A 26,928-nucleotide genomic window follows, 5' to 3' on the forward strand; every position below is an offset into this window, starting at 1 on the left:
GCATTTAAATATGGTTTCTCCTGTCCATCCATAGAAGATCCTTTGTCTGTGATCGCTTCTTGGATGTTCCCTACATCCTTCTCCACCGAATAATGATGAAGGGAGACGTCCTTCCACCAAGAGGCCCTCCTATTTTTATTTTGTTTCTCACATTTGGCTACCATATGCCCAGTTTGGAAGCATTTACTGCATCTAAATGGAATACCTTCATAATCTATTGACTGCACCCAAGTCCCATTTACAGACTTTAAAATGAGTTCTGCAAGTGGGATTTTCGATGAATCCATTTCCACTAAGATGCGTGCATAAGTAGTATGATTATAATCCAAGGATCCCTTATCAACCCCTAAATTTTTTCCCAAAGAATCTCCTACAACTTTAAAGCAAGATTCGAGCCAAAACTGAAGTGCTAGATTAGGAAGTCTTACCCAAATTGGAATCCGATCAAAAGATTCAGTGACTGGGTTAAATGCTAGATACCGGGGCTTGAGCAATAGAGTATGTTTCCCCTCCCAGCTCCAAAGAGATGAGCAGAAGATTTTATTCCTATCGTCCACCTTGTCAGAGATAACCACAAAGAAGCCTTGAGCTCCTGGGTAGATTTGCACATTACTCACCATAGCAGGGCCCTAGGTCTCTAAGATCCACCTGTGAAGATCCCCAAGACTTAGCCAAAATCCTTGAAACCTCCCTATCAAACCCCTTTTAGCAAAATATTTTTCATTTTCCAAAACTTCCTTGGCTGTATCTACATCCAAATTTACTGTTGCCCTAGCAGTAACATCCTCTTCCCCACACCCACGAGCGTCCCTGTTGTGGGCATCCCCAATACCAGAGGCCAATCAAATAGCCCTCTATTCTTTTTTCCCATTTCTCAAAGCCTCATTTTTCAGTTTGCAAACACTCCCCTTCGCAGAGCCACCACATTGCATCACTCCAACTGCCACATCCACATTAAGTTGCCCCCAGACGGGGGCAACAGAGCCATTGGGCCATGGCCATTCTTGGCACGGGGAGAAGAATAGACATTTTTTTAAAAGTTATTGTTCATCTACCACATAACTATTAAACAAGCAATTAGGCCCCAATTACCCTGTATTTTATGTATTTTTATTTTCACTATAATATTCTTTTATTTGTAATATCTCTACTTCAAAATCAGATTCTTATGATGACTAATTTCATGGGAAATGTCTTTTTGAATGAATATCTATTGAAAGATTACATTTCATTTATTCATTACTAATTAGACATTAGACCCTATTATTTGCCGATAGGCAATCCCCTGTGGGGTTGGGCCCCCACCGGAATTGTCTCACGCCGCCAAAACGCAAATTCCCGGTTGCCAGCGAATTTTTTTCCGACAGGCTAAAGCTCATGCAACGCGTGGTTAGTGTTTACATTCCACCTGTGGTGTAGATTGGTGTGGCTGAGTCATATTGCTGGCAATGACCGCTTGAATCATTTGGATATAGTTGCGGTAGGTTTCCCAGTTCAGATCGATAGGCCAGGGGCGGGACATTTAGGGTTTATTTTGTAACCAATCTATTCTTCTCGGGCGAGCAACTATCTACCTCTGTCTTCTTTACCTCATCACTGCCTGGCATCCATCGAGTATTGCTTGTGTGCAGCTTCATCTTTGGTGTAGAGGACGGGACAAAGCACAAAATCCATATCAGACTCTTCCAGGTTTCTGCCTTAAAACACTTGTCGCTTTTGTTTTCCGACTCCATTTGGGATTGTCTGTAAGGTCTATCTATTCTTTGCTGTTACAATCAACAATCATTAATCTCTGATTGATACGCTTATGACTCTTTCGTGTATCTTTATTTGAATGAGAGTAAAATACCGATCTAAATTTAAGATTTTTTATTTTTCCATTTAAATGTTTGGGTTTGCTTCTTTGCATACATGCATAGCAGGGCAGTTCCGGAAAAGTTTGTGGAGTTTGGCTTTATATCTGCCAATCGCCCTTGTTTTGAAAGTTTTAAGTCGTTTTTGGCAAATGCATTTGTGCATAGCCTGCAATCAAATCTTTCCACGAAACCACATATGTGTGAGGCATCGCTCAAACAGTTCACTTGCCTGGTCTATGCTTCCACATTTTGCATACAAAACTCGAGCATTTAAACTGTTTGACAGAGTTCTTGACAACGATGCATATCAAAATGGAAGTCTAGGGACAATGCACTTGAATACCCCAAACTGATGTCAATGCAGGGGTTGCAAACAAGGCGAGTATTTGTAAATGCTCTAGTGAATACACATGTAAAACGTGGAAACAGAGGCACATAACTGTTTGATCGAATTGCTGAAAGAAATCGAGTATCATCCAATGCTTTGGTTATGAGAAAAAGAGGTTTGTTAAAATGCATTTGAATCTTCAAACAAGTCTGATTGCAATGGTTAAAATGTCTTAGGAAATCGTGGTCTCATGTTGGTCAATGATTATGAAATTTGCAGCCACGCAGATTTAGTAGATGAGGGATGCACACATACTTTAAACACATAAAGCTTGTGTGATTGAATTCCTCAAAGAGACGGTGTCTCATGGATTAAAGTGGCCAGAGGCTTATACTTGGGCCTTTGTGTAGTTGATTTATTTCTTGCTCTCTCTGTATTACCGTAGTGAGACGGTCAAGGATTGTCATGTGGTGCGTCCCACTTGTATCTCTGGTTTGGGGTTTTCAAACCCTTTTCTAATGCAGTTCAATGGAGTTTGTGAGGGTAGCACATGTCTAGCTAATCGAATTCAGAAGCTGTTGATGCAGGTGAAATACAGCCGCCATTTTGATTTTGAGTTTGGTGATTCATTGGGATTAAACACAACGCAACTTATGTAGTCCTCACATTCAAAGCATTGCTTGGAGCCGGATGTAAGGCTATTGGACTTTATTACAAGAATCCGGTGGTTTAAATTGAAGAGTATACCAAATAGCTGAGGAATGACCCCTTCTAATGTAGATAAAATATCAGTAAAATCACCTTTGGGACTTCAGGGGTAGGTAGGCTCTGCTCCTCCTCCCTGTTCTTGGCACCTTTTCTCTCTAGCCTGCCTTAATCTAAATCTTACAATGCAGGGACCTAATTGTAAAATCTTCTTTTTTCTTTTTTCATATTTTATACAGTACTTGTCTATTTTATATGATTAACAAGTTGAATTCTGTTTCATTTTTTGCAAAATCTCACTAATTAAATGAGCTTACAAAGAATAGGCTAAACTCTGGCATGAGAAAACTAAGATTTGGGGGAAAAAAAATTACTTAAATAAAATATCAAAAAGAAAAACATCAATTTTTGCATATTCTAGGATTTTCAGGACACGAATCATTAAACCTTTAGCAATAAAAGGAAATGCAACTAAAGTTGTGTTCTTTCTTACTTTGCTTTGCATATCAGTAGCTAGGGAGTAGATATAACTTACAAAAGGGACTTCGGGACCGAGAGTCAATGTTGAAGAGATTTAAAAATCTTCCAATCAATCCCAGAAATTCTATTCAAAAGCAAGACACTGAATACTATCATCACGAAGAATACAGGCATCCTCCCTGGCAAGCATCATACTATTTAATGGGACTTGCAAAATTTGGTTGTTCAAAACTAAAACAAGTCCAATCATTATGTTCAACGTTACCCAAAGTAGGCTACACTATAACCGATTGCATGAGTGCACTTCAGATTCCCTCTATGTTAATTTCTGGACTGCTTAAAAAATTAGAATGCCAACATTATCAATGCCATCTGCACATGTTTCATTGTGGAAATCTGGCTAAAACAACATCATTCCTGCTGACTTAAAGGAGAAACACTAAAGTTCTGCCTGTTACTTTTCTGCCAGGAGATCTCAATCACTTTCTTTGATAAGAAGCCAACATGAACAGGGAATGGTACATACACACTTATTGTTAATTTCTGGACCGCTCAAAAAATTAGAATGCCAACATTATCGATGCCATCTACACAGGTGCCTCTGTGGAAATCTGGCTAGAACGACATCATGCCTGCTGATTTTAATGAGAAACACTAAAGTTCTGCTTGCCAATATCTAAATTCCTTTTCTGCTAGGAGATCTCAATCACTTTTTTTCATAAGAAGCTAACATGAATAGGAAATGGTAAAATACATGCTTATTGTGGTAACATTGTAGCAGCAAACATGCTCAGTTATATAACAATATCTGCATCGAATTTACATAAAAGCATTCTATTTATCAACTTATTGTAAATAAATTAATAATGATAGCAAGAGTCAGGACAACGATCTGCTTCAAATACTGGCCATAAAAGATCAAATATTTTCAACAGCTGACTCTTGCTAGAGAAGTTCTATATTTGATTTTTGTAAATGTCAGTGCGAGTATCTCTCCCTTTACTGCTACATTATTAAGCATTTTCTTTGCACCATGTAACAAAACCTCTTTGCAAAGGGTTTAAAGCAGACACATGCAGATACCAGTATGAGGAGCACTACCTGGGTTGCCAGTTTCATCAAGAATCGTCTTTGCCTCAAGTCGCGGTAGAAATTGGTATAATGGATTACCATAGTCCATCATAGCTGGGTACAGATAAGTTAGGCTTGTTGAAAGATCCAAGAAGATTTTAAGCTCACTCCATTATAAGCCAATGCAGTTTTCTGCATTTGATTTCTTATGATATTTTCTATTTTTGGTTGCATCACACTTTTTACAACACCATGTCATACCCAAGATTCATCACCCATGCGTTCCTTTTAACTCTTACACGGATCATATTTGACAGTTTATGAGAAGATCACGGTAAAGGGGAGAACCCAAATAATATTTAAAGTAAAAGATGCCTTTTTACGTTATTATGTCATTCTTTGGACACTAGAGAACTTATTGTACAAAGATTGATCAATAATTCTTGTAGTCCCTTTCTCATGTGATTTTTTTGTACTCTTAAGAATAAAATGTCAATGAATGCTGTTTACCTTTGATTTGTTAGGTTAGCTATAATTTGATTTCTATTGTAGGCTACTATCAATTGCCTAAATAATACTGAAAACAGATTCCTAACCTTTGAAATGACATACCTAATGACTATTGACTAAGAATTGAACAAAGTTGGTTTTAGGAATGAAGCTATTATAATCAATGATGATAAATCCATAGACTGGAAGTGCAGGCGTCATGTATAACATGGAATTCTAGGCTGCTAATCTGCTAGTTGAGCTTACCCCTTTTCAAAACTATCTAATTAGAACATTATCTCAAGTATGATGTGGAAAGTACGAAATGTTTTAGGAGAATCATTTATGTTTTCATTTTCATCTTCCTTTTGTTTAACTTCATATGAACATATTAGTTATCCCAGTATAATTGATGTAGAAGTTGGATAGGTTGAGTTTGCCAATTTCAATCTGTTATACTTTATAATGTTATGTCAAAAAATACCTATTTGATCTTTTCATAAGACACTTAGTCTTAGGTCTAAGCCCCAATTCGATTTTTTTGGATGTGTTTTGATATTCCAGGGCATGGTGAGATCTTGTATACATATAAGAAAGGACCATTAATCACTCTCTAGTCTATATACATCTCTAACATACGCCTCATTGCTTTAAGGTCTCCTTTCATCGTTTTAAATATTAGCTTCCGATACTAGAGGAGTTTCTCTATATTTTTTTTTGATTGGTAAACAGCAGAGCCTGAGAATTATATTGAAATTAATAACATTTACATGATATAGAGAAGATTTTATAAATAAAAAATTGGGCTTGCAACCCCAATTGATCAGATTCTTCCATTAAAGAAGAAACGTTAAGTATAGGAGAACTATTAAAAAGGCTAACTCCCAGCCTCCAAAATCTAAAACTTATAACAGAAGAGCAAAATTATAGAGTCTGAACATTTCTGCAAACTTAATTACGGAGAAACAGAAAACAGAAAACATATTTGCACTTCTTAAAATTCATTCAGCCCTAGGCCGAATCCTCAACTCTAGCACGACCCCTGCCACTCGGACGGCCACAACCCCTGTTCTGCAATGAGTGACGCCCTTTCTGCAACGAGTGACACCCTCGACCATTGGCAGCTCTCCCATTCCGTTCTACCTTTGGAGGGATAAGGCCATTCAAATGGGCAAACTCAAGGAATTCATCTTCCCTATTTGCATTATTTGGTTCATCCCCCAATAACCTCCATTCTAAGAATTTGAGCGCCATTCCCGTGAATGCCCTGTGACGCTCTAAAGCAGGGCCCTTTAAATCCAATAGAAAGGGATAATAGTTGATTGTTTCTCTCGGAACCGAGAATAAAATCAGGTCTCCCGGGCGGGGCATTCCCGTACCAATGATAGCTCAGTTAAGAACAATTGCCAATCCCACTATTACATTTTGATCAAATAATTGTGAGGTTAGCACCAGCACCTTTTCCTTTGAGACCTGGACATCTAGGAGAGAAGCAACAAATATTGAAGAGATATTAGAGTTATCCCGTGGATACCCTGTCCTGCTCAAATGTCCATAGCCAAGAATTAACTTGACCGCCAAGATCACTGAAGGCTCTGAAATGCAGAGAAGTCTTTTTAGCCTTAAATCCGTAATCTCGCGGAAGGAGACTTGATGACAATTGCAGGAAAGAGAGATGGGGGTATCTGCCCCAAAACAGTAAATTGGCTTAGGGTGCTTTCTTATGATGAAGCCGAAAGGAGCTTCCACCATTGTTTAGCAGAACCAAAGGAGAGCTACTCTGCAATTAATCTCAGAAACCTTCAGCCTTCGAAGCCGACAGAATGACAAGGTAGAATAAAGTTTTTGTTTTTTTCTTTCTCTATAAATCTCCAACCTTCTTGCACATTCCTAAAATCATAAATGCGAAATGCTTGGAGTTGATGAGCTCGGAGAAAAGGTGGCAGAAAAATAAATTTCCAACACTTCAGCATTAATTAGCCGGTCCTTAGAACAATGACAGCACGACAATACCAGCCTCCACCAACTATTACGGCGTACTTTCCCTCTTTTCCTGAAGATTTATCAGATATGCTGACCTCATCAAACCTTTTTGGTCCTCGCATTTGGAGCGCATAGATAAAAATTAATTATTTTCCAGCGTCCACTCCACGATCAAAAAGCAACTCTGATTATACGTGGCGTGTCTTCAAACTAATAGGCATCCAGCTCAGCTTCCCCAGTGATGATCGGAATTATGTAGTCTTATTCAACAAATGCTGGGAGAAGGGGCCCACAGAAAAACAGAGGAGTGGTTACTTTACATACCTGAATTGGCAGGAAGGGCCTAATTTTTGAAAAAAGAAACCGTTGAAGTTTGAACGGAAATCTTCGTTTGAATTCAAAGAGATTGCCCAGCTTGAAAAACCTGTGAAACTCAACGGATACTTTAGAATTTGAAAATGCCTATATCTAACTACATTCTTCTCTTCTCCTTAGGACAAAACAATTAAAGGCTAAGATGAGACGCCCACCAACTCAATGAAGAACCAGTCAAAGCCAATTTGGAAAGAGCATCAGTGTCCATATTTGCTTCTCTATAAATGTGGTTGCAAGTGTAGTTATCAAAGGTGGACAACAACATTAGAATTTTGTCCAATAATGCTTGCAACTTCCAACTAAAAGAATGAGACGTTTTAACGGCATTTATAACAATGGCCAAATCCCCTTTAATAGCTAAATTCCTGATACGTCGATTTGAACACTCAGAAAGACCATACAAGAGAGCCTTAAATTCTGCTACGTTGTTTGTATCCAGAGGAATAGGCACAACCATCTTACCCAAAACTATACCCTTGTGATCTCTTACTACACATCCAACTCCAGAGGCTCCTAGATTTACTTCGGAAACCCCATCAAAGTTTAATTTAAGCCAACTCGATTGAGGAGGAAGCCATGCTACCCCTTCTCTGTTACCTGCCTTCTTGCCTAAGCAAGGGGGAATTTTGATTCCATTCCATGTAAGCCTCGTTTTGCCATCCCATGACATGAACTCCTTATCTAAATTAAGAGAAAGAGCAAGTCTACTGTTAATGTTCTCAACAATGGTTGCTTCTAGAGAAGATAAGGTTGACTCTACACTTCTAGCTTTGCCATCAAATAATCTCATGTTTCGCTCCTTCCAAACCTCCCATACTAGAGAAGAGGGAGCGATTTCCCACAGAGAGCTTAGAATTCCATCTTTCGGCCTGATTGGCCAACTTATGAAAAGGGAAATAATGTCATTTGGGAGGGCAGTAATCCAACCAAGTTTGGCACATAGCCACCTCCAACATTTTGCAGAGAAAGGGTAATTTAGAAGAAGATGGTCTACAAATTCCTCTTGAGCTTTGCAAAGAACACACCTTGAAGGTCCCTCGAAGCCCATCTTCCTGAATCTTTCTGCCTTAAGAATCTTTTTCTTAACTGCCAGCCATGCAAAAATGCCAGCCTTGGGGATAATTCTGCTGTTCCAGAAAAGCTTTAGGGGCATACCTTGATCCTCAGAATCCCCTTGGTTAGCGAGGACATTATATCCTACCTTAGCTGTATATTGGCCTGATTTTGCAAGGGACCAGATCAAAGAATCAAATCCATTTCTAAAGATCAATAGCTTATCCTTGATTAAGCCTGAGAGCTGGTTTAACTCATTTAAGGGAAGAGGGAGACCTTCCAATTTTTTCCAGCTCCAACCTAGAAAGGAATTATCTCTTGAAAATTCAACATAGTCCTTGATATGCAATCCTCAATGATGTCTTAACCATTCTCTTGTTGTTGGAACGGAAATTAAACTATCTATACTCAGTAGTCCCCCCCAAGAGTCCTCCCAGAAAAGGCAAGAGGAACCATCTCGGACATCCTAAGAAACATAATCTGCTATTAGATGTCTGCAATTGAGGGTAAAATTCTAGGTCCGCGACCCTTTTGGATGACTAGATGCTCTCAGAAAATTGATGGGATCGCCTGCAGATACGTATTTGGTGAGCATCATTCTTACCCATCTCACAGTTGGATCAATAATAATCTTTCAGACTAATTTGGCGCCCAAGGCCTTATTCTGAAACTGAAGGTTATGTACTCCCAAATCCCCTGAAGATTTGGGTTTGCAAATTTTATCCCAAGCAATGAGAGCAATTTTATGCCTTTCATCTGAATTTTGCCAAAAGAAGTTTCTCATCTTCTGAATGATGAAGGAAATCATACCCACAGAGAGGGCTAGTAGGGACAAAAGGTAGATGGGGAGGGCAGAAATAACTGCTTGGAGCATAATCAATCTGCCCGCCCAGGAAAGCCACTTCCTTTTCCATGAATTAACTTTCATATCCAGTTTTAGCTTAAGGGGATCCCACAGTTTGGAACACCTCAAACCTCAAACCCCTATCTATTGGGACCCCCAAATAAGTGCAAGGGAGAGTTCCCTTTTTGCAGTTGAAAATTTTTAAGATCCTATTTTCCACAGATGCTGGGGTTGAAAAGAAATATATTTCTGATTTTTCCCTGTTAATAACTTGACATGATGCCTTTCCATAAGACACCAAAAGTTCCTAAAACTGGGCTGCTTCCTTAGATCTTGCTGTGCCAAGTAGAAGGTTGTTATCAGCGAATTGCTGGTACGTGGCAACAAAGTTGGTAGTTATCTTGATTCCTTCCAAAAACTTGCTGGCATGCCTTGACTTTATAGCTCTTCCCAATGCTTCTGCCATAATAATAAAGAGGAAAGGGGAAATTGGATCCCCTTGACGAATGCCCTTTGAGGATGAGAAAAAACCTTCCGGTTTACCATTGACAAGAATAGAAAATCTTGGTGTTGATAAGCATTCATAAATCCAATTAATCCATTGTCTACTGAATCGAAAAGCCTGCATAACTTTACACAAAAAACACCAGTCCACATTATCATAAGCTTTGGAGATGTCCAATTTCACTATCATACCTGGTCTTTTCGTGTTTTGAAGAGTGTGAATTGCCTCCTGAGCCACAATAACCCTGGAATGTCCCCTACTAGGTTTAGACCTATTTTAACCATAATTACTCCATCTCAACATACTTATGACTTAAACAACATTGATTAGGAGACAAAAACCATCTTAACCTGAATTCAATCAGTGTTAACATAATCTTCTTCCTGATATTGAATTGATAATTCAATCAGATTTATAATCTCACATCTTCTTGTTCATTTAAATTACTATATATATATATATATATATTCCCAGATAGTATTACACTATGTTTTTACGGCAAAGTAGTTCTTTATAAATAATTTAACTGATCAACCCTTGTATATATATATATAAATCAAATTATATTCCATCATTACCATTTACTAAAAGACTAATTATTATTCTACCTAGTAGCTGTAGTGGCAGACAGGTCTGACCTGCGTCAGATCTGGTCTGCCACTGTATGTGGAGTTAAGTCTGAGCGCCTTACGAAATATAGACTGTATTAGTATTATCCTTAAATATTACTATTAAATCCTCCATAACAAATATTATATATTAAGCACATCCCACGCATACCACCAAGAACAAAGATGCTACTGCCTATAACTTAATAATAGTTCTGATCTGATCCAATCCCAAGTCTTTTTATATCTCTTTATATCCCCCCTCTGTAAATAGAATTGATCTACTATATATATATTCTGTAATTGAAAGGTTACACCCATTGGAGTGAGGAGTTGTCTCCCCTCATTTGTCGCCACTCTTCACGGCTCTTGCAGTGTTTAATCACTTCTTCTTATCACTAATCGCACCCATATAATTGTGATCTTGTGAGTATAATTCGCACCCCTTTTTGTGGATGACTAATCGGTGATTAGACATCAGCATTGACAAATCACACCTTTCCTAATCACTTATACCTTAATTGCAATCAAATATAAATATGATTAGTAATAGCGATCTTGCTACTTTAATCGTGTCTCTATGAATTATACAGATTGGTCCATTATGCAAACCGCATCATACAAAGGTATCGTCTGCCTTAATCGCTGTTCATTGAGTAACTAATTACTGACCACTAGTTCGTTAAGCGATACTAATTATCCATCATACATGGTGGTGGCATTTGCCGATCGTGACTTCATGATAACATTACCCCTTATTGCAAGCAATCTGTCCTACGCTAATAATAATGGAGGGTGATCATAATCGGATTAATAGAATGAAGGCAGGAATGACTCAGAATGTCTACGATTCCAATTTTAGCGTACTTATCAAGCGTATTTGCCAGAGACTTGTAACTACTTATTTTTGGCTTGGATTGGCACTGATGCAAAGCCTGTTCTAGCACCCTTTAATGTAGCGATGATTTCTATTCCAACTGTAGCTGAGAGGTAAGAGATCGTGAAAATATTTCTCACGTTGCATTATGAGTAATGAGCGCTTCATCTTCCAATTACACTAATCGTGTCACTTGTATTCTTGTCTTAATCACAGCACCATATATTTTGCATTCGTAATCAAATAGTTTTTCATTTATTTATTTTGTATATGAAATCACTGCATCTATTATGTAACTCACTGCTCTTCTTACGATGTCTGAAGTTGGCTACAATACTAATCACCGCACCTTATGTCTTATGTAGTTGCTCTAACCACTTCATGTTCATCATTTAATATTCTTCATCATTCTTATCAAGCTATTTGATTTCGGTTGCATCAATTTATTATAAAGATAATACAAGGAGCTTTCTTAATATTAACAGTATTTTATGAGGTTCAATTTGGGGACATCACAAACCCCATCCAGAATTGAACGGCCAGGGACAAAGCCCGTCGTCTGCTCCTCTGAGATGATGGAATTCATAAGAGGTTTCAACCTATCCTTTCATCACCTTAGAAAGGATTTTGTAAATGGAATTGCAAAGGGAGATTGGCCTGAAGTCCTCTAATCTGGAAGCTTTTTCTTTCTTTGGAATAAGAACTATAAAGGTATTGTTAATCTCCTTTAAGAGGTTACCTAATTTCCTTGCATATTCTAAGGCCTCCACTAAGTCCGGTCCAAGGATCTCCCAGCATTTCTTGAAAAAACCTGTTGGAAAGCCATCCGGTCGTGGAGCTTTGTCAGGGGGAGGGGGAGTTGATTTAGAGCTATAGTCACTTCTTCCAAGGAAAATCTTTGATTGAGTTTTCTATTATGATCCTCCGAGATCACATTAGGGATGAAGTATAACATCTTCCTTTGTTCTAAAAGGTGTGAGCCTTCTTCATTATCGAGCAGGTTGAAATAAAAACTGACAATCTCATTTCTTATACCAACAACATCATCAATGGAACCTTTACCCTGAATATCCAGCCTTGAAATTCTGTTTATGCCTCTTCGGATCCGAGTGACATTGTGAAATTTTTTTGTATTCCTATCGCCTACCTGAAGCCAATTTTCTCTGGATTTTTGTTTCCAAAAAATTTCCTCTTTAGATAAAATGTCCTCATAATCTACCAACAATTGCTTTTCTTCTAGAAAAAGGTCCTGAGACATACCCTCCTTAATGACTTTGTCATTCAAAACCTCCAATTGATCTTCAAGATTCTTTTTAACAACAAAGATATTCTTAAAATGCAAACAACAAAGATATTCTTAAAATGCAATGCATTCCATTCTAGCAACTGTCTTTTGACATATTTTAACTTGGACACAAAAGCAAAAAGCTTGGAACCTTCAAAACTTACTTCTTTCCACCATTTGCTGATGAGAGATAGGAAACCAGCATCCTTCATCCACATATTTTCAAATCTGAAAGGCGGTTTATAGAGACTTGGGGCACCTTGTAGAGAAAGAAGTGGAAAATGATCCGAACCTGAGCAAGGAAGGAGAGAGCAGTCAAGGGTAGAGTGGAAGGAGGAAAGATCCTCCAACCAAAAAAATCTATCAATTTTATCTGCTATATTACTGAAGCCACTTCTTCTATTGTTCCAAGTGAAGACATTATCACCAGATTCTATCTCAAAGAGACCATTTCTATCAATCCAATTATTAAAGTCATGTTGAGAACTACCAAGTCTAGTGATGCCACCCCTTTTATCCTTAGAGCACCTGATAGCATTAAAGTCCCCTCTGATGATAAGGGAATGATCTTGAATAAGGGATAGCACTCCATCCAGGTTTGACCAAAGAGCATGTCTGAGAGTAGGAGATGCTGGCCCATAAACATTAAGCAACAGGAAAGAAACATTAGAGTGCAGATGGAGGACTCTCACCAGCAACCAATTTCTATTAGAGGCAACTCCCTCAATGCGAACATTTGAGTGTTTCCAAATAATCAACAAACCCCCCTGACGTGCCTTCTGCAGAAACTGCCACGTGCTGACTAGCTGTGAAATGGTGTCCAACCTCTGCCCCCAAGGATTCTGCTTGGAGACAATTGTATTTTGTTTCCTGTAACATTAAGATTTCAGCATTGATCAAAAGGGCTCTTCTTTTGACCAAAAGGCTCTTGTTAGGGGCATTTAGACCCCTAACATTCCACACCATTATTTTCATTGCTGCTCAAGAAGGGGGGATCCCTTCCCTACTTTCCATAAATCAGTAATTTTTGCTTGACCCATTGAATCACCTTCCTTGAGAAGGTTCTCTGTGAAGGACGTCCTGCCTCTTTTAGGAGAGAGAAAACCATACTCAGGCATTGTTTTGCCATCAATCAATTGTTTGATACCTAGTTTTCTCTTTTCTTTAATTTTTGAGTACAAGGCTGCGAGAGGGGTCTCCATCACTTGATCTTGGACTTCATCTTCATTCAAACAATCTTCAAGAAGATTCTGGGTATTTGATTTTAGATTTGCATCGCTGCAGAAGGCGTGCATATGAGGAGAATCCAATAGGGGAATTGGAGATTCTGAAGAGAGGTTAATGGCATTTCTCTTCAGAGGGGAAACACACAAGGAGGATACGCTCAGAGCATTGTGCGACTTATTTGGTTTTGAAATAGGCGTTTCCTTTGAAGCCACCAGACCATAAGTAGAAGGATCATTAACTGCCTCCATCTCTTGAATGATATCTACCTTTAGAGCCTCTCCTTTTGAAAGGAGATTTGATAAAGCTACATCCTTATCCTTGGAAGAAATTGTCAGGGAAGAATTCTCCCCCGCCTGCAACCTTCTAACTCAGTTCCTTTTTTTAGAGGCTTTCCTGGGTCTAGAAATAAAGACATTGAATGCTCCCTTGTTTAAGGGGGGGATCTTACCTGAGCCATAAGGTTTCCTAGAAACATCTCTATCCTTCAGTTTTAACTATGGGGATAAGAGATGGACCAATAGGGGATTGAGACCCAACAGCTTCCTGGATTTCTTCAATAGGCTCCAATTGGAGGGAGCCATCAAAAGTAATATCGACTGGGTCCTGATTCTCCTTATTAAGATCTTGAGAATGAGGGCCTTCTAAAACTGAAGCAGAATGAATCTGGTTCACTCCAACCAGGTTAGGAGAGGGGGAGCCAACTGGAGCAGCCTGCTCTTGATGGAGGTCTTTTTGCATAGCTATTTGGCGAGAATGATCTGCTTCCTGAAGAACCGAACCTCTAGAACCTTGTATAGAATTTCCATTTAAAAGCTGATTTCTGAGAATGCATTTGCCCGGAATTGCTTCAATCAACCTTTTAACTTTCTGCTTCCATCTGCCTACCTCAGAAACAATGTCCAGTTCTCCATAAAATCCTAACTCAAGGTCTATTTCAACATAAATGTTGGCAACATCCCCTTTAATCCCATTCAAGAAATCCTCTTCAATGCCCAATAGGTAACCAAGCGCAACTCCAATCTTAATAAGCGCCTCAGTGTTGACGTGTATTTTATACACCATCATACACAGAATAAAATACCAATAGGCATCTTATCCTCTCTTGAGAAAATAGTCTCTAACTGCTGAAGATTCGCATAAAGGATCAGTTAGGAAGACTCCAAGGTTCTGTTAGTAGGGTCTCTACGTGTGGACAAGCTTCCAGCGGTATGATGTGATTTGTTGTTTCCTTCAAGGGGTCTTACGCATTCCGAAAGTTCAAGATTTTACTAAACTAAGAAGCTTTCAAAAAATAACAAAAGGATAGGGTTTGAAAGAGGTCTAATCTAATCTAACCCTAAGAATGACTTCGTGTAGACAAGACTTGGCAAGATTCAACCAACTTCAATTTTGCCATAAGATAACAACTCTATTGAAATTGATGCGATCTTCTAAGGTAACAAAATGATATTCAATGCATCAAAGATCAAAGACACTACCACGAAGGTACATATCCAAGATACAATAATGATTGAAGATTAAGGGACTCAAAGTATTCTCCAGTCGACCACGCAAGGCGTTCCTACAATCAGCAAGAAGCTAGTGGTTTGGATTACGAATCCTACCAAAGATCAAGTCTCACACTATGTCCTTCAAATTAACACACTACTTTGATTGAGCATGATTCAAGTAGATTAAACAACCATGAAGATAACCAAGAAAGTTGCAACAAAACACCATAACTTCAATATTTCATTGATTTCCAAGTCATCATATACAACAATTGCTTGAATTCCTTTCCTCAAAACTCAATCTTGCTACAAAATAAAATTACTTCTTGCTCTAATCTCTCTAATACAACAAACTTTCTGATATCTAACTATTGACTATCGACTATTACTATTAACAAATGAAATGAAAAATGGGGGTATAAATAGCATCCCCAATTACAATGAAAGGTCCAGATCGAAAGTAGATCAACGGTCAAGATCATGACACCTAAACCCTAATTAGGGTTTGTTACAAATGGCCTCCTTTTTACTGAACAATATTAAATACATAGCCAAATATTAAATTTGGCACAAAAACCTAGGAGACATAAACCAATGACAAATAAGATGCCATGTCATCTATAACAACCTTTCATCTAGAATCTTATTCCCTTTCCAATGTTCTTTTTTGGCATATGCAATGAATCTTGTCACGATTCCTTCAATTTCTGCAATTGGAATCTCGGGAAGATTCTTCATACTCTCTTCCAAGTGGATGACCTGATCGAATGCATCTAGAAGAGCTGCGTCCCAAGTAGATTCAAGTTCCTTTGTTCTTTCAATCAGGAGCATGGTGGCAAACATTTGATCATATTGCTCATCTGTAACATTTGCGTCCTTGCAAAAGATGACCTTGATTCTATCCTCTAATTCCTGCATATCCACATCTGTCTCGACCTCAATCCTTCTGCCAAGAATGGTACGAAGTACCTCAAATACTCTGTCCTGGATCGGATTGATCACCTCCTCAACTCGGCCACATCTAACACTGATGTCCTCGAAGAAAACACTCTTCATATGGAGTAAGGTTGACCACTGAAACAAACTGTGAGATTCCCCATCCAAGATCTTCTCTTGCGCTAAAACTTTCCTTGATGTGTGTCTAATTACCTTCAAGACAGGAATGATAACATCCTTGGTATGGGCGAATGCAGCTACTGTTATCATCAAATTGTGGATTATCTCAAGAACCTGGATAGCTTGATGAATAATCTTCATCATCCTTGTTACAAATTCTATGGCCACTGTATGAGATCTATCCATCCAATTACTTGTACGTTGGACCATGTTCCTGAATCTTTCTGCCTCATTGATTGATTGAAGTGGAAGTGCTTGCACTGGTGATCTAGCTGGATCCTGACGTCCCAAAGGTTCATTGATGTGACTGAAATATGTCCTCCATGCACCGACCTCTCTCTCAAGCTTTCTGTTCTTCTCCATTTCTTCTCTAAGCTTGTCTTTCAATGCCTCAAATGAATCAGTGGCATCATCTAAAGTCTGCTCTGCTGTAGATGGTCCTAGCTCAAATGTCTGTATATCATATTCCTCTGCTAGGATCTCACCTTCATATTTGTCTACTGTCGGTGTAGCTATCTGCAATTTCCTGGATCCAGTCTCATCTCGAATCATCTTGGACATCTTAGTAGCCTTTCTCTTTTCTGTTACTTCGTGTGAACGTCCAACAAGGCTCTCTAAATCAATTGCATTGTCCTCGTCCTCTACTACGATCACCTTGGTTAATCTTTCCTTCAACCAATCTGGGATAATCGATCTTGTTTCTTGAACTTGAATCTCTTTGTGCACTATTTCTTCTTGTCTGGGAGGAGATGTCATTTCATTGTCTTCTTTATCTTCATCTAACTCATAGTCTTGGAGAGATCCATCTGGTGAACCATGCTGTGCCTGTCCTCCTTCCCGCTTGTCGTTCTGTACCATCGACTCCATGGATTCTTCCACTTGAATTGTTCTCTTCTCAGGTCTAGAAGATGTACCGGATGATCGATCTCTGTTAGCCTCTTGTTTCTTCTTAGAAGATTCTCTCTTTCTAGGTCTCTCTTTCCTCTTCGAACCTCTTGAATGGAGATTGCCCTCACTGGCACATCGAAGGTTTCCTTCACCTGAATTTCTAGGATTAGGATTGCCTTCACTCACACTAGCTCCACCTTCGGCTGGTTTCTCTTCCAACGTGAAAGTCATAGCTATGCCTTGTTCTCTCAACTTCTGATGTTGTATGTCAACCCATCTGCGAGTACAAGACAAAACTGGAGCCATTAAAGTATCTAGATCCACGACCTCAGGCTCATTCCAATCCAACCTTATTGTTTTGCTTTCTCGATCATAGGAAGACTGGATATGTCTGCCACTGTCCTGAGCTTGGTCGGCCACTCTATAAATCCTGCATTTCCTGATGAAATCCAAAGGCAATCTAGAATGCATTTTTCGTTTCACTTCAAGATCATCTAAGAGATTCATCATAAAATCTTCTATTTGGTACTCATGCCTAAACTTTCTGCCGACTGTCTCCTCTAAATGTCCATGTGGATCAAAGCTTTCTCTCAAAGCAAAAGATGAAAAAGAATACAAGGCTAACTCCTTCTCTGCGTCATCCATGGCTAAAGCATTAGGACATACCTCAACTGAATTGCCCAAAATGATAGGTACTGGAACTCCATTCTGATGTCTGTGTCTGAATGCCTTCACATATGCTGCCAACTGTCTTGTTACTTCAAGTAACACAATTCTGTCTGTCGGATATCTCGGCAACATGTATGGAGGTAAAGGACATCCATGCACTCTAATATAAGTGAACTTGGGAAACTGAATGAACCAAGCACTGTACCTCTTTATGAATTCCTGCGCATCCTGAGATAACCTGTTGTGAATTCCACCTTGCAACGTCCTTGTGATGTGCATCGTGAAAGTATCATTAACCAACTTATAGTTGTTCCCTGGCGGATGATGCAAGTAGGCATAGGAATCACAAGCTCTGACCTCGTTGGGTCCTCTTCCAATCACTCCTCTGTGAGGTAGTCCTGCGTATTCAACACTCCTGATCAAGGCATAGATGACGTATGAACTCATGTGGAAGGACTTAGTAGCCTTGAGTCTCCTCAACTGTACATCTAAGCAATGGCTAATCATCCTAGCCCAATGTATCGTACCCTTTCCCTGAACAATCACCTGGATGAAGTAGAACATCCACTTCTCAAAATAGAAGGCATGAGGGGCTCCTGTAACTCGGTTGAGCATGGTAATCAAATCTCTGTACTCCTCCTGGAAATCAATCCTGTGCGGTGTGTTCGGGACCTTGCTCAGACGGGGACGGCTCTTGAGTAGCCAGTTCTTATTGATAATGCTTAGACAAGCATCTGGATCATCTTCGTACATTGATCTGGCTCCTTCTATGCTCTTGTATATCATGTCCCTGTGCTCTGGAAGATGGAAAGCTTCACTTATAGCTTCCTTTGAAAGGTACGTCAAAGTGTTTCCCTCATTGGACACGATCGTTCTGGACTGTGGATCATAGTGACGAGCACACTCGATCATCAACTCATGGCACTGAACAGCTGGAGGAAAGCCGACCGCCTTAATGATGCCACTCTCGATTATTCTCCGGGCGACAGGTGATGGCTTGCCAATGTAAGGGACCTCTCGAAACTTCTTCGTGCTAAAGTTGCCTAAGTTTGTATCTCCAATGTTGCTCCACTTGGACACGATCTTAGTCTCCACTTCTTCGGTCTTCTGATCTTCTTTCATGAGAGCTGAACGACTGGTGGATGCTCCCGCCTTTGGGGTTGCCATACCTCAATAGAGAGCTAACTCTAGAATGCAAAAAGAACAAAATCGCCTAGGCAAAATTGACGTATAGATAGTCTTCAACGCAATCTTCCTTTTAAAATATCAATTTCGCCACCTTTTGAGTCTTTGACGTGATCTCCTCTATCCTTGGCAAAGTTCGCTCAAATGTAAACTTTAAGTTCGCACAAATGGATCTTTAAATATCGCACCACCTTTGAATGATATTAGCGCCACCTTGGATAATAGTTCGCACTTTCCTTTGATCGCATATGAGATGGAAATGAAAATGTGAAAATAATGATTTTCACCTCTCCCTTTATAGCGCTCACCTCTTACCACCATATAGGCCGACTTTGGTGAAATAAAGCAATTTTTAAATGATTTTTTAATAAGTAATAAAGGCCGACCTCCATATCTTAGCGCTCTTTTTGATTTTTTTTTTAATTAATAATTAATTAAATGCCTTTGTTTTTAAATTATCAAATTCGATTTTTTAAAGGCAAAATAATTAATAAATGTTAAGCGCAACATTTAAATGCTAATTTATTGAATTTCAAAAAGTATCGATTTAGCATTTAAAATAAATTTAAAAAACATTTGTTTGAGCGCCAAATTCATGAAGATGAAAGATACGTACCTCATCGCCCTGGTCCCTGACTGGGGGACAGGAGCGATCTATCACCTTGGTCATGATCTTTGCATTTTTTGACGTCCAAAATCTTCATCTCCATGTTCAGATCGACATTTTAGCTAGGTCCTTTGAACTTGAATGTCTTGCTTGCATGAACTAGTGCTCTTTTAAGGTGACATCGCCCTGGTCCCTTGGAGAGGGACAGGAGCGATCCTTGTCTTCTAGCTTGAAATTCATCGTTTTTGATTCTAACTCTTCGTTCATTGCCTTCCAAATGGCGTTTTAGACCCTTTGCAACTTGTTTTGTTATGATCTTTGAAGGATAATAGGTGTTTTGGCAAATATCGCCCTGGTCCCTTGGAGAGGGACAGGAGCGATCCTTATAATTTCTCCTTGACCTTTGTAAATTCGAGCCTCAATCATCTTTGTGAAGGACAAACAATGCTATTCTTTCGCTCCCCTTTCGTTCCACTTGAATTCCACAAGACATTTAAACGTTGGAAGGATCATCGCCCTTGTCCCTTGGAGAGGGACAAGAGCGATCTTGAAGCTCTAGTCCAAATGCATCACCTCTCAACCTTGGTTCCTCGTTCATTGCCTTCCAAAGGACGTTCTTGATCTAGCATGAACTTGCCTTGTCTTGGTTTTGACGGAACATGAATGCTTTAATGAAATCGCTTTGGTCCTTGTCCAAAGGACAGGAGCGATATAGGCTCTTTGCTTAATTGATAGCACTTTGACGTTTGGAACCTTTGTAAATCATCTTCAAATGACACCTTATACCTTGTGTGATCTCGAAAAACCTTGGCTTGGCATGAATTTGAAGGAAAATGAAGGATCCCATACAAATCGCCCTGGTCCCTTGGAGAGGGACAGGAGCGATATAGCCTCTGTGTTCAATTTGAGGATCTTTTAACGTTTGAAGTCTTTGTATATCACCTTCTAATCATGCCTTGGACCTCATACGACCTTGCAAAACCTTGACCTTACATGATTTTTGAGGGATTTGGCCAATATAATAAACATCGCTCTGGTCCCTTCCTGAGGGACAGGAGCGAACTTCAAGTCTTTGGGTTCATGCTTGCGTTCTCCAACTTGCAATTGTCCTCATTGGGTAAAACGTGATCCCTTGATCTTCCTTAATCACTTGATGCTTGTTAATCTTTCGAAATCTATGCCTTTATGCAAATTTCGCTCTGGTCCCTTCTTGAGGGACAGGAGCGAATTAGGTGTCTTGATGCATATTCTTTAACTTGGCGACCTTTGTAACTTTGTGCTTGATGGAGATGTCTTAAAATGTCCTTGCCTCCTTGTTCTTCATTTTGGAGTGGCTTGAACTTGGAAGAATAGCAATATAATCATCATATCGCGCTGGTCCCTTGGAGAGGGACAGGAGCGATTTTTCTCTTGTGGGCTTCATTTCACTTCATCTCCTTCAAAAACTATCTTCAATTGTCTCGTCATACTTCCTTTCATTCATTCATGCCTTGAGATCGGTTGTAACTCGGCAAGAAAATCATCTATAACAAAAATCACTCTGGTCCCTTCCTGAGGGACAGGAGCGAACTTAATCATTTTGGTCCTTTGTTGGCATTTGGTAATCTTCAATTTATCTTCAATGAGTTCATTTCACCTCCTTCCTGCCTTCAAACTTATAACTTGCTTGATTTTCGTCCAGAACATGCCCTATGAAGAATATCGCTCTGGTCCCTGGGAGAGGGACGGGAGCTACCATGTACTTCGCCCTGGTCCCTTCCTGAGGGACAGGAGCGATTTTGGCATTCTGGACCACTCTCCTTCATGTCAGCACTTCAAGTTATGTTCATTTGATAAAACATATCTCCTTGGACATCTTCAAATTGTTAAGTCGTCAAAATCCTGCAAGGACAAAGCAATATTTGATTTGTAGCTCTGGTCCTTTCCTGAGGGACAGGAGCGATTTTGACTCCTGGAGGTACTTCCGTGTTCGTGAAATTCTTCAATTTATATTCAACGGAAAGATCACGCCCTTCCTCATCACTTCCAATTCGAAATTCACTTTGACTCTGCAGGGACAGTAAGATATTTGAAAACGAGCTCCGGTCCTTCACTGAGGGACAAGAGCGATTTTGCTCCTACAGGCCAAAATAACATGATTTCACAAGTTTAATCAATTCACGAGGCAAAAACGAATCATTTCAAATGCCTAGGATCAAAAATCAAAAAGGTCAAAATTTGGTCAAAATTAGTCAATTGGACAAAATTCACATTTCACCTTCAACACTTAGACAAATTTAAGCTCTGCACTCAAAAATTCCAATTGAAAATAGACCATTCTAGCGAATTTATTCCATTCAAAATTTGCATCCTACAAAGAAGCTCAAAAAAGCTCTCAAAACTGACTGGATTCTGGCCTGAAAAGACGGTAATTAAAACCCTAAGGCTTGACCCTAAATCCAGACAATTGACTGACTAACAAAACCCTAAAAGCGAAGCGAAAAACGAGCAAAAAGAGGCGGTCCCCATTTCAAATGGGGCGATGTGTGAAATGGTCACAACACTCAGCACACCAAAATTCCAAAGGAAGCCCAACAAGGGATAACCAGACCGGGGATTTTTTAATTCTATGATTCCTAGGATCAAAGCCGGGTTTCCATTCAAAAAATTGAAAGGTCGACCCTCGATAAAACAGAGGACTCCCATGCAAGATTGTGTCCCTAAGAGTGGAGTCTATGCATTCTATAAGCAAATAGTCATTTTGCAAGGGACGAACCGAGACCATAGCAGGAAACAAACGGAGCCATCATTCTATAATGTCTTGGCATTCACCCCCTATACCACACCATGTGGTAAGGAGGGCATTCTCCTTTAGGCACTCTATATTTGGGTTCATAGCTGTCGAAGGCAGAACAAAAAGCTTACTGCCAGGGCCTTTCTTCTTCCGATCTACAATGGCTGAAATGGCGCCAGAATCAGATGCCAATGGGGAGGGATGATCCTTCCAACCCACCTTCTTACTATTCTTTCTGAAACCTCCCAGGCCTTGATTCCCATTGAATCTATTGATGGGGTTTTTAGAAGATTCTCTGCCACATGAAAGAGATGAAGAGTTCTTACCAATCATTCTAAGACCACCGAGGCCTTGATTCCCATTAAAAATGTTGAAAAGAGTTTTTTTTAAAGACTGTCAATAGAAGAAGATGGATGGCCAATCTTTGCTGAGGAAGAGGAGCCCGGGTACTCTGCTTTCTCCCAATGATCACTGAAGCGAACGCCCTTTCCAAATGTAGAGACCCCATTTGTTTCGAGGGGTGACTGTAGTGCGAGGAATTGCGGGGATACTGAAGAGGAATTTTATTTGCTCCACTAGCCACCTTGTTCGCCCAAGAAGCAAGGTTCTTCTCAGACCTTTGATTTAAAAGAGGTGCCTTCAAGTTTCTGCGAAATATGGAGTGAGTCGATAGGAACAGCCTTCATTCGCAGAGAACTCTAAATCAACAGGCCGACGAAGATTTGTCGCTTGAAGCCCAGAAGAATGAGGAGTAGCCCATACAGAAGATCGGAAGCAATGGAAACCCGTAAAGCACTGCTGAGAGTTCCTCATTGTGGTGCCCAGAATTTTTTTTCTAAATGCAGTAAATTTTCACATGTAGAGAAAACAACATAAAGTGGGTTGTCAATCGTGTCTTGGAAATCTACTTATGAGAAAGAGAATAATAGGCAAATACAGGCTGAGGACCCAACACACCAAGGAGTTTCTCTATATTATGTTCAATTTTGTTGTTTTTTATTTAGAGATTGGTCACTGTTTTTATAGCTTGCAGGTGTATGTCCTTTTTCCCTCTGAGAAATGTCAGACCCAACTATGCATGTCCAAAAAGTGAATAACATTATCCAAGCCGATAATACGAATAATTAGTAATGCAACTAATTTGGTCAGAAAACATTAATTTTATTCATGTGCTGATAACAAGCTTAATGATAACAAGTTACCATGTAAAGTCGAGACACAGATATGTGAAACTATTTTAGCCAACTATGCTTTTGTAAGCTTCTGCTTAGTGTTAGAATTAAAGAGTATCCATGGACAGAATTTAAGAAATAAGCAAGGTGGGCATGCCGCAGAACAAAGACAAGTCTGAGTCACCATATTACTGAAATCTTGACAAGTATACACTCTGGAAAGTTTGCCTTGATCACTGTATTTTCCAACGTTTACAGCAATCAGAATCTTCATAAATTCCACTGGCAGACAATTAATTGTCCAACACTCTTCCTATCCGCTAGTTGGTTATTGATGCTGTTGTATATGCAGGCGAGTGATTTGATTCAATGTAGTCCTTTTACTGATGTTAATATCAGTTAATATTTTATGGGGGTGTGTTTGTAGAATTTGTTCGCTGGTTTGCTGCACAATTGCATATTTTCTTTTTACAAATTAAATTTATTTGTTGAGAATAAAGGTAGTCTGTGCAATTCAAAGATATTTTATTGAAGGAATAACAGGGATAACCCTGTTTTAGTTTAGTGAGCAGTGAAGGATGGGGCTTTTTACTGTGTTCCAATGCCTCATGTGCAGGGATGAGATCTCACCGATATTATTGAAGTCTTTTTGAATGGAGGCAATAAAAATTTATAGGAATCTTTTGAGGACAATGCGCACACATATCGGGAGTGATGGAAGCAAAACACATTTTCGAGATTACATCGTGGGAGAGTTCAGAAAGAATAAAGGTCTTGAGGATGCTTCCTTAGTTCAACAAAAGTTAAAGCTTGCACAGAATTATGTGTTTCTCCTTAACAGCGTTCATCATCATAAGGTGATAATTACTTACATTGGTTTAATGTTTTCTTATGTGTTTAATAAGAGAAACAATCCTGAAGCGTATGATTTGGATTTTCCTTGCTATAAGTTTTCTTAGCAAGTGTTGAACTTTGATGATCTCTGCAGGATCTACTATTCTCTTACAACATTGCTGTAAATAGGGAAGGAGAACTAAAAGCTACACTGAAAAAATCAGCTGCAAGCGTTGGGCTTCAGATACCCATTCCTTACGAGGAATAGATTGGAGTGGCTTATGTAGTTAGTTTTAAGGTCTCATTCAGCCTAAATTACTGATTTGGATTTACCCCATTCAGTTTTTTCGCTTATTGCTAATAGTGTTTCTGTACAATCGAAGCACTGAAAACGGTAAATGTATTTCTTGGAATTTGAGTGACCCTACATAGGTTATGAACACTTTACAGGGCTATTTTTCTGGGTTGTAGGTTCTGCATGCTCTATGCATTGTTAGCCTCTATTTGTTGAATCTGGTGAAGAGGGTACACATCACGTTAACCAGATAATTATTCACCATATTCTTCTCCACAGCTCTCTTTTTCGCCGGAGCACTTGCTAACAAATAGAAAATGATATATGCTTTCATTAATTCACTGCTTGATTGCTATTCAACTTTTAAACAAGGAAGATGGTGTTAAAAAACCTTTTGGGATAACTTAATTACTAAAATATAGTTTGTAAGTAAAATTATCTTCGAAACCAAAATGTACACTTTGTTTTCTATTGGAGAATAGAGGAAAAAAACTGAGATCCAATTTCTTGTAACATTAAATTTTGATAATTTTGGTAGAAAAATGTGTATAGGTTTTTTTTCATCATCGTCTTATATCGTATTCTATGATCTATCTTCAAGAAAATAAATAAATTGATAAAAAAAAATTATATAATTTTTATTTTATTTTATAATTCATTAAACAAATTGGAAATATATCAAATCTTTAATTTTTTTTTAATTAACACATCATCTTAATGATCAACCTCTTAGTGAAGAATAGATTAGTATTAATTTATTGCACCTAGCTACTGACAAGAGGAAACCATGTGTCATTGGTAGTGTAGTATTTTATTGTCTAGGTGTAGCTAAAATAGCTAATTTTGACCGAACTCTAAGTCTGTCTTCTATATGTTGGCCCTCTACAATTTTATTAAAGAATATAATCAAGACAAACTCAATGATAATTAATGAATTACATGAGGGAAAACAACAGATATCATATTTTAGTGTTTCAGTTGTGGGATGGGTAGATTGCAAATGAAGATATTATCTACTCACTTTTATGTGAATACAAATTAGTTGTATTAAAAGGATTTTAATGATACGAGTGTGGGAAAAAATTAAAATTTGATAATTATTTATCTACCAATTTGTTAATATTCACTAATAAATGTAATATTAGTGATGTCTTAATCATTCTTGAGAATCTAAGAAAGAACAATAAAAATAATTGATTAGTGATACGAAATAGATTTAACTAATTTATAATTATTTACATGTATGTGGAAGATGAAATGAAGATGATGATGGATTTGAAAAGCAAGAGTTTAAGAATGAATATAAAGAACTCTTGGAATCCAAACCTTTGCTAGTGGGTCTGAATGTGGGTTTTGCTATGAAGAAAGGCTCTTTTTGTTACAAATTTTGGGTTGGTTGTTATTGGTCAGGGTTCTTGGGTGTTGTTGGCAGGGATTAGTTGCTAGTTGTTGGTTTGTTTGGTTCTCACATTGTTTTAGGTGCCATATCTTTCTATCTCTTACTTGCATATGACCTATGGTGCCGATGTTCCTCTTTTTGGTGCTTCTTTGAACCCGATGTTCCTCTTTTTGGTGCTTCTTTGAACCTTGTCTATGGGGGTGTATGGGGTGTTTTCTTAGTTGAAGGAAAATAAGTATTGTCTTGAGGTGGCTTCTTTGTAGGGTGATGTCATTATTGTTGCTCATGCCTTGGACATTAAGGGTGTTTTGCTTAGTTTCTATGGTGGCATATGATTAAGGGGCTGATATTCTTGATATGTAGGTGAGGTATTGGATTGATGTGGTCAAAGGTTTGGACATCTCCACTCTTGCTTAGCCTTTGGCTTTGATTGTGGTCGGCAAGGATCTTCTACTTTGAGTCCTTGGTCCTATCGTTGGTAGGACAACTTCCAAGTTGTGGAATTCGCTTGTTGGTAAATTTATTGGAGCTAGGCCAAATATTGATGTGGTTAAAAGTGTGCTACAAGAAAATGGAAACTTACGACCAATTTGAGATCTCAATAGTGATAATGGTTTTTTTTTTTTTTAAATTTTGTTTTCACGAATCGTGAAGATCATGTATACACCCTCTTGGATGGTCCATGTGTTTCTAACAAATTCAGTTGATTTCGTAAAAATGGTTATCGAGCTTTGATTTCGAGAAAAAATGCATCAATAAGGTTTTGGTATGGATTAAACATCCTAGATTGCCATTTAAATATTAGGTGTTGATG

The 26,928-nt window shown here is 38.8% G+C and overlaps 1 protein-coding gene across 1 annotated transcript; it reads left to right on the forward strand.

Annotated features, from left to right (window-relative positions):
• Window positions 1-1,329: 1,329 nt before the first annotated feature.
• LOC131078485 (uncharacterized) lies at window positions 1,330-25,056 on the forward strand. The gene is made up of 3 exons (XM_058016191.2): window positions 1,330-1,689; window positions 24,203-24,443; window positions 24,575-25,056. The coding sequence occupies exons 2-3, from the start codon at window positions 24,240-24,242 to the stop codon at window positions 24,686-24,688; spliced, it is 318 nt and encodes a 105-aa protein (XP_057872174.1). The 5' UTR covers window positions 1,330-1,689; window positions 24,203-24,239; the 3' UTR covers window positions 24,689-25,056.
• The last annotated feature ends 1,872 nt before the right edge of the window (window positions 25,057-26,928 follow it).

The sequence above is a fragment of the Cryptomeria japonica genome, chromosome 7 (genome assembly GCF_030272615.1).
Source record: "Cryptomeria japonica chromosome 7, Sugi_1.0, whole genome shotgun sequence".
In the NCBI taxonomy this organism is placed as follows: domain Eukaryota; kingdom Viridiplantae; phylum Streptophyta; class Pinopsida; order Cupressales; family Cupressaceae; genus Cryptomeria; species Cryptomeria japonica.

Excerpts from the sequence above, each read along its gene's own strand:
- LOC131078485 (XM_058016191.2), top strand. The coding sequence starts at position 24,240 with ATGGAGGCAATAAAAATTTATAGGAATCTTTTGAGGACAATGCGCACA. Across the intron at positions 24,444-24,574 it reads ACAGCGTTCATCATCATAAG|GATCTACTATTCTCTTACAA; the intron begins GTGATAATTACT and ends TGATCTCTGCAG.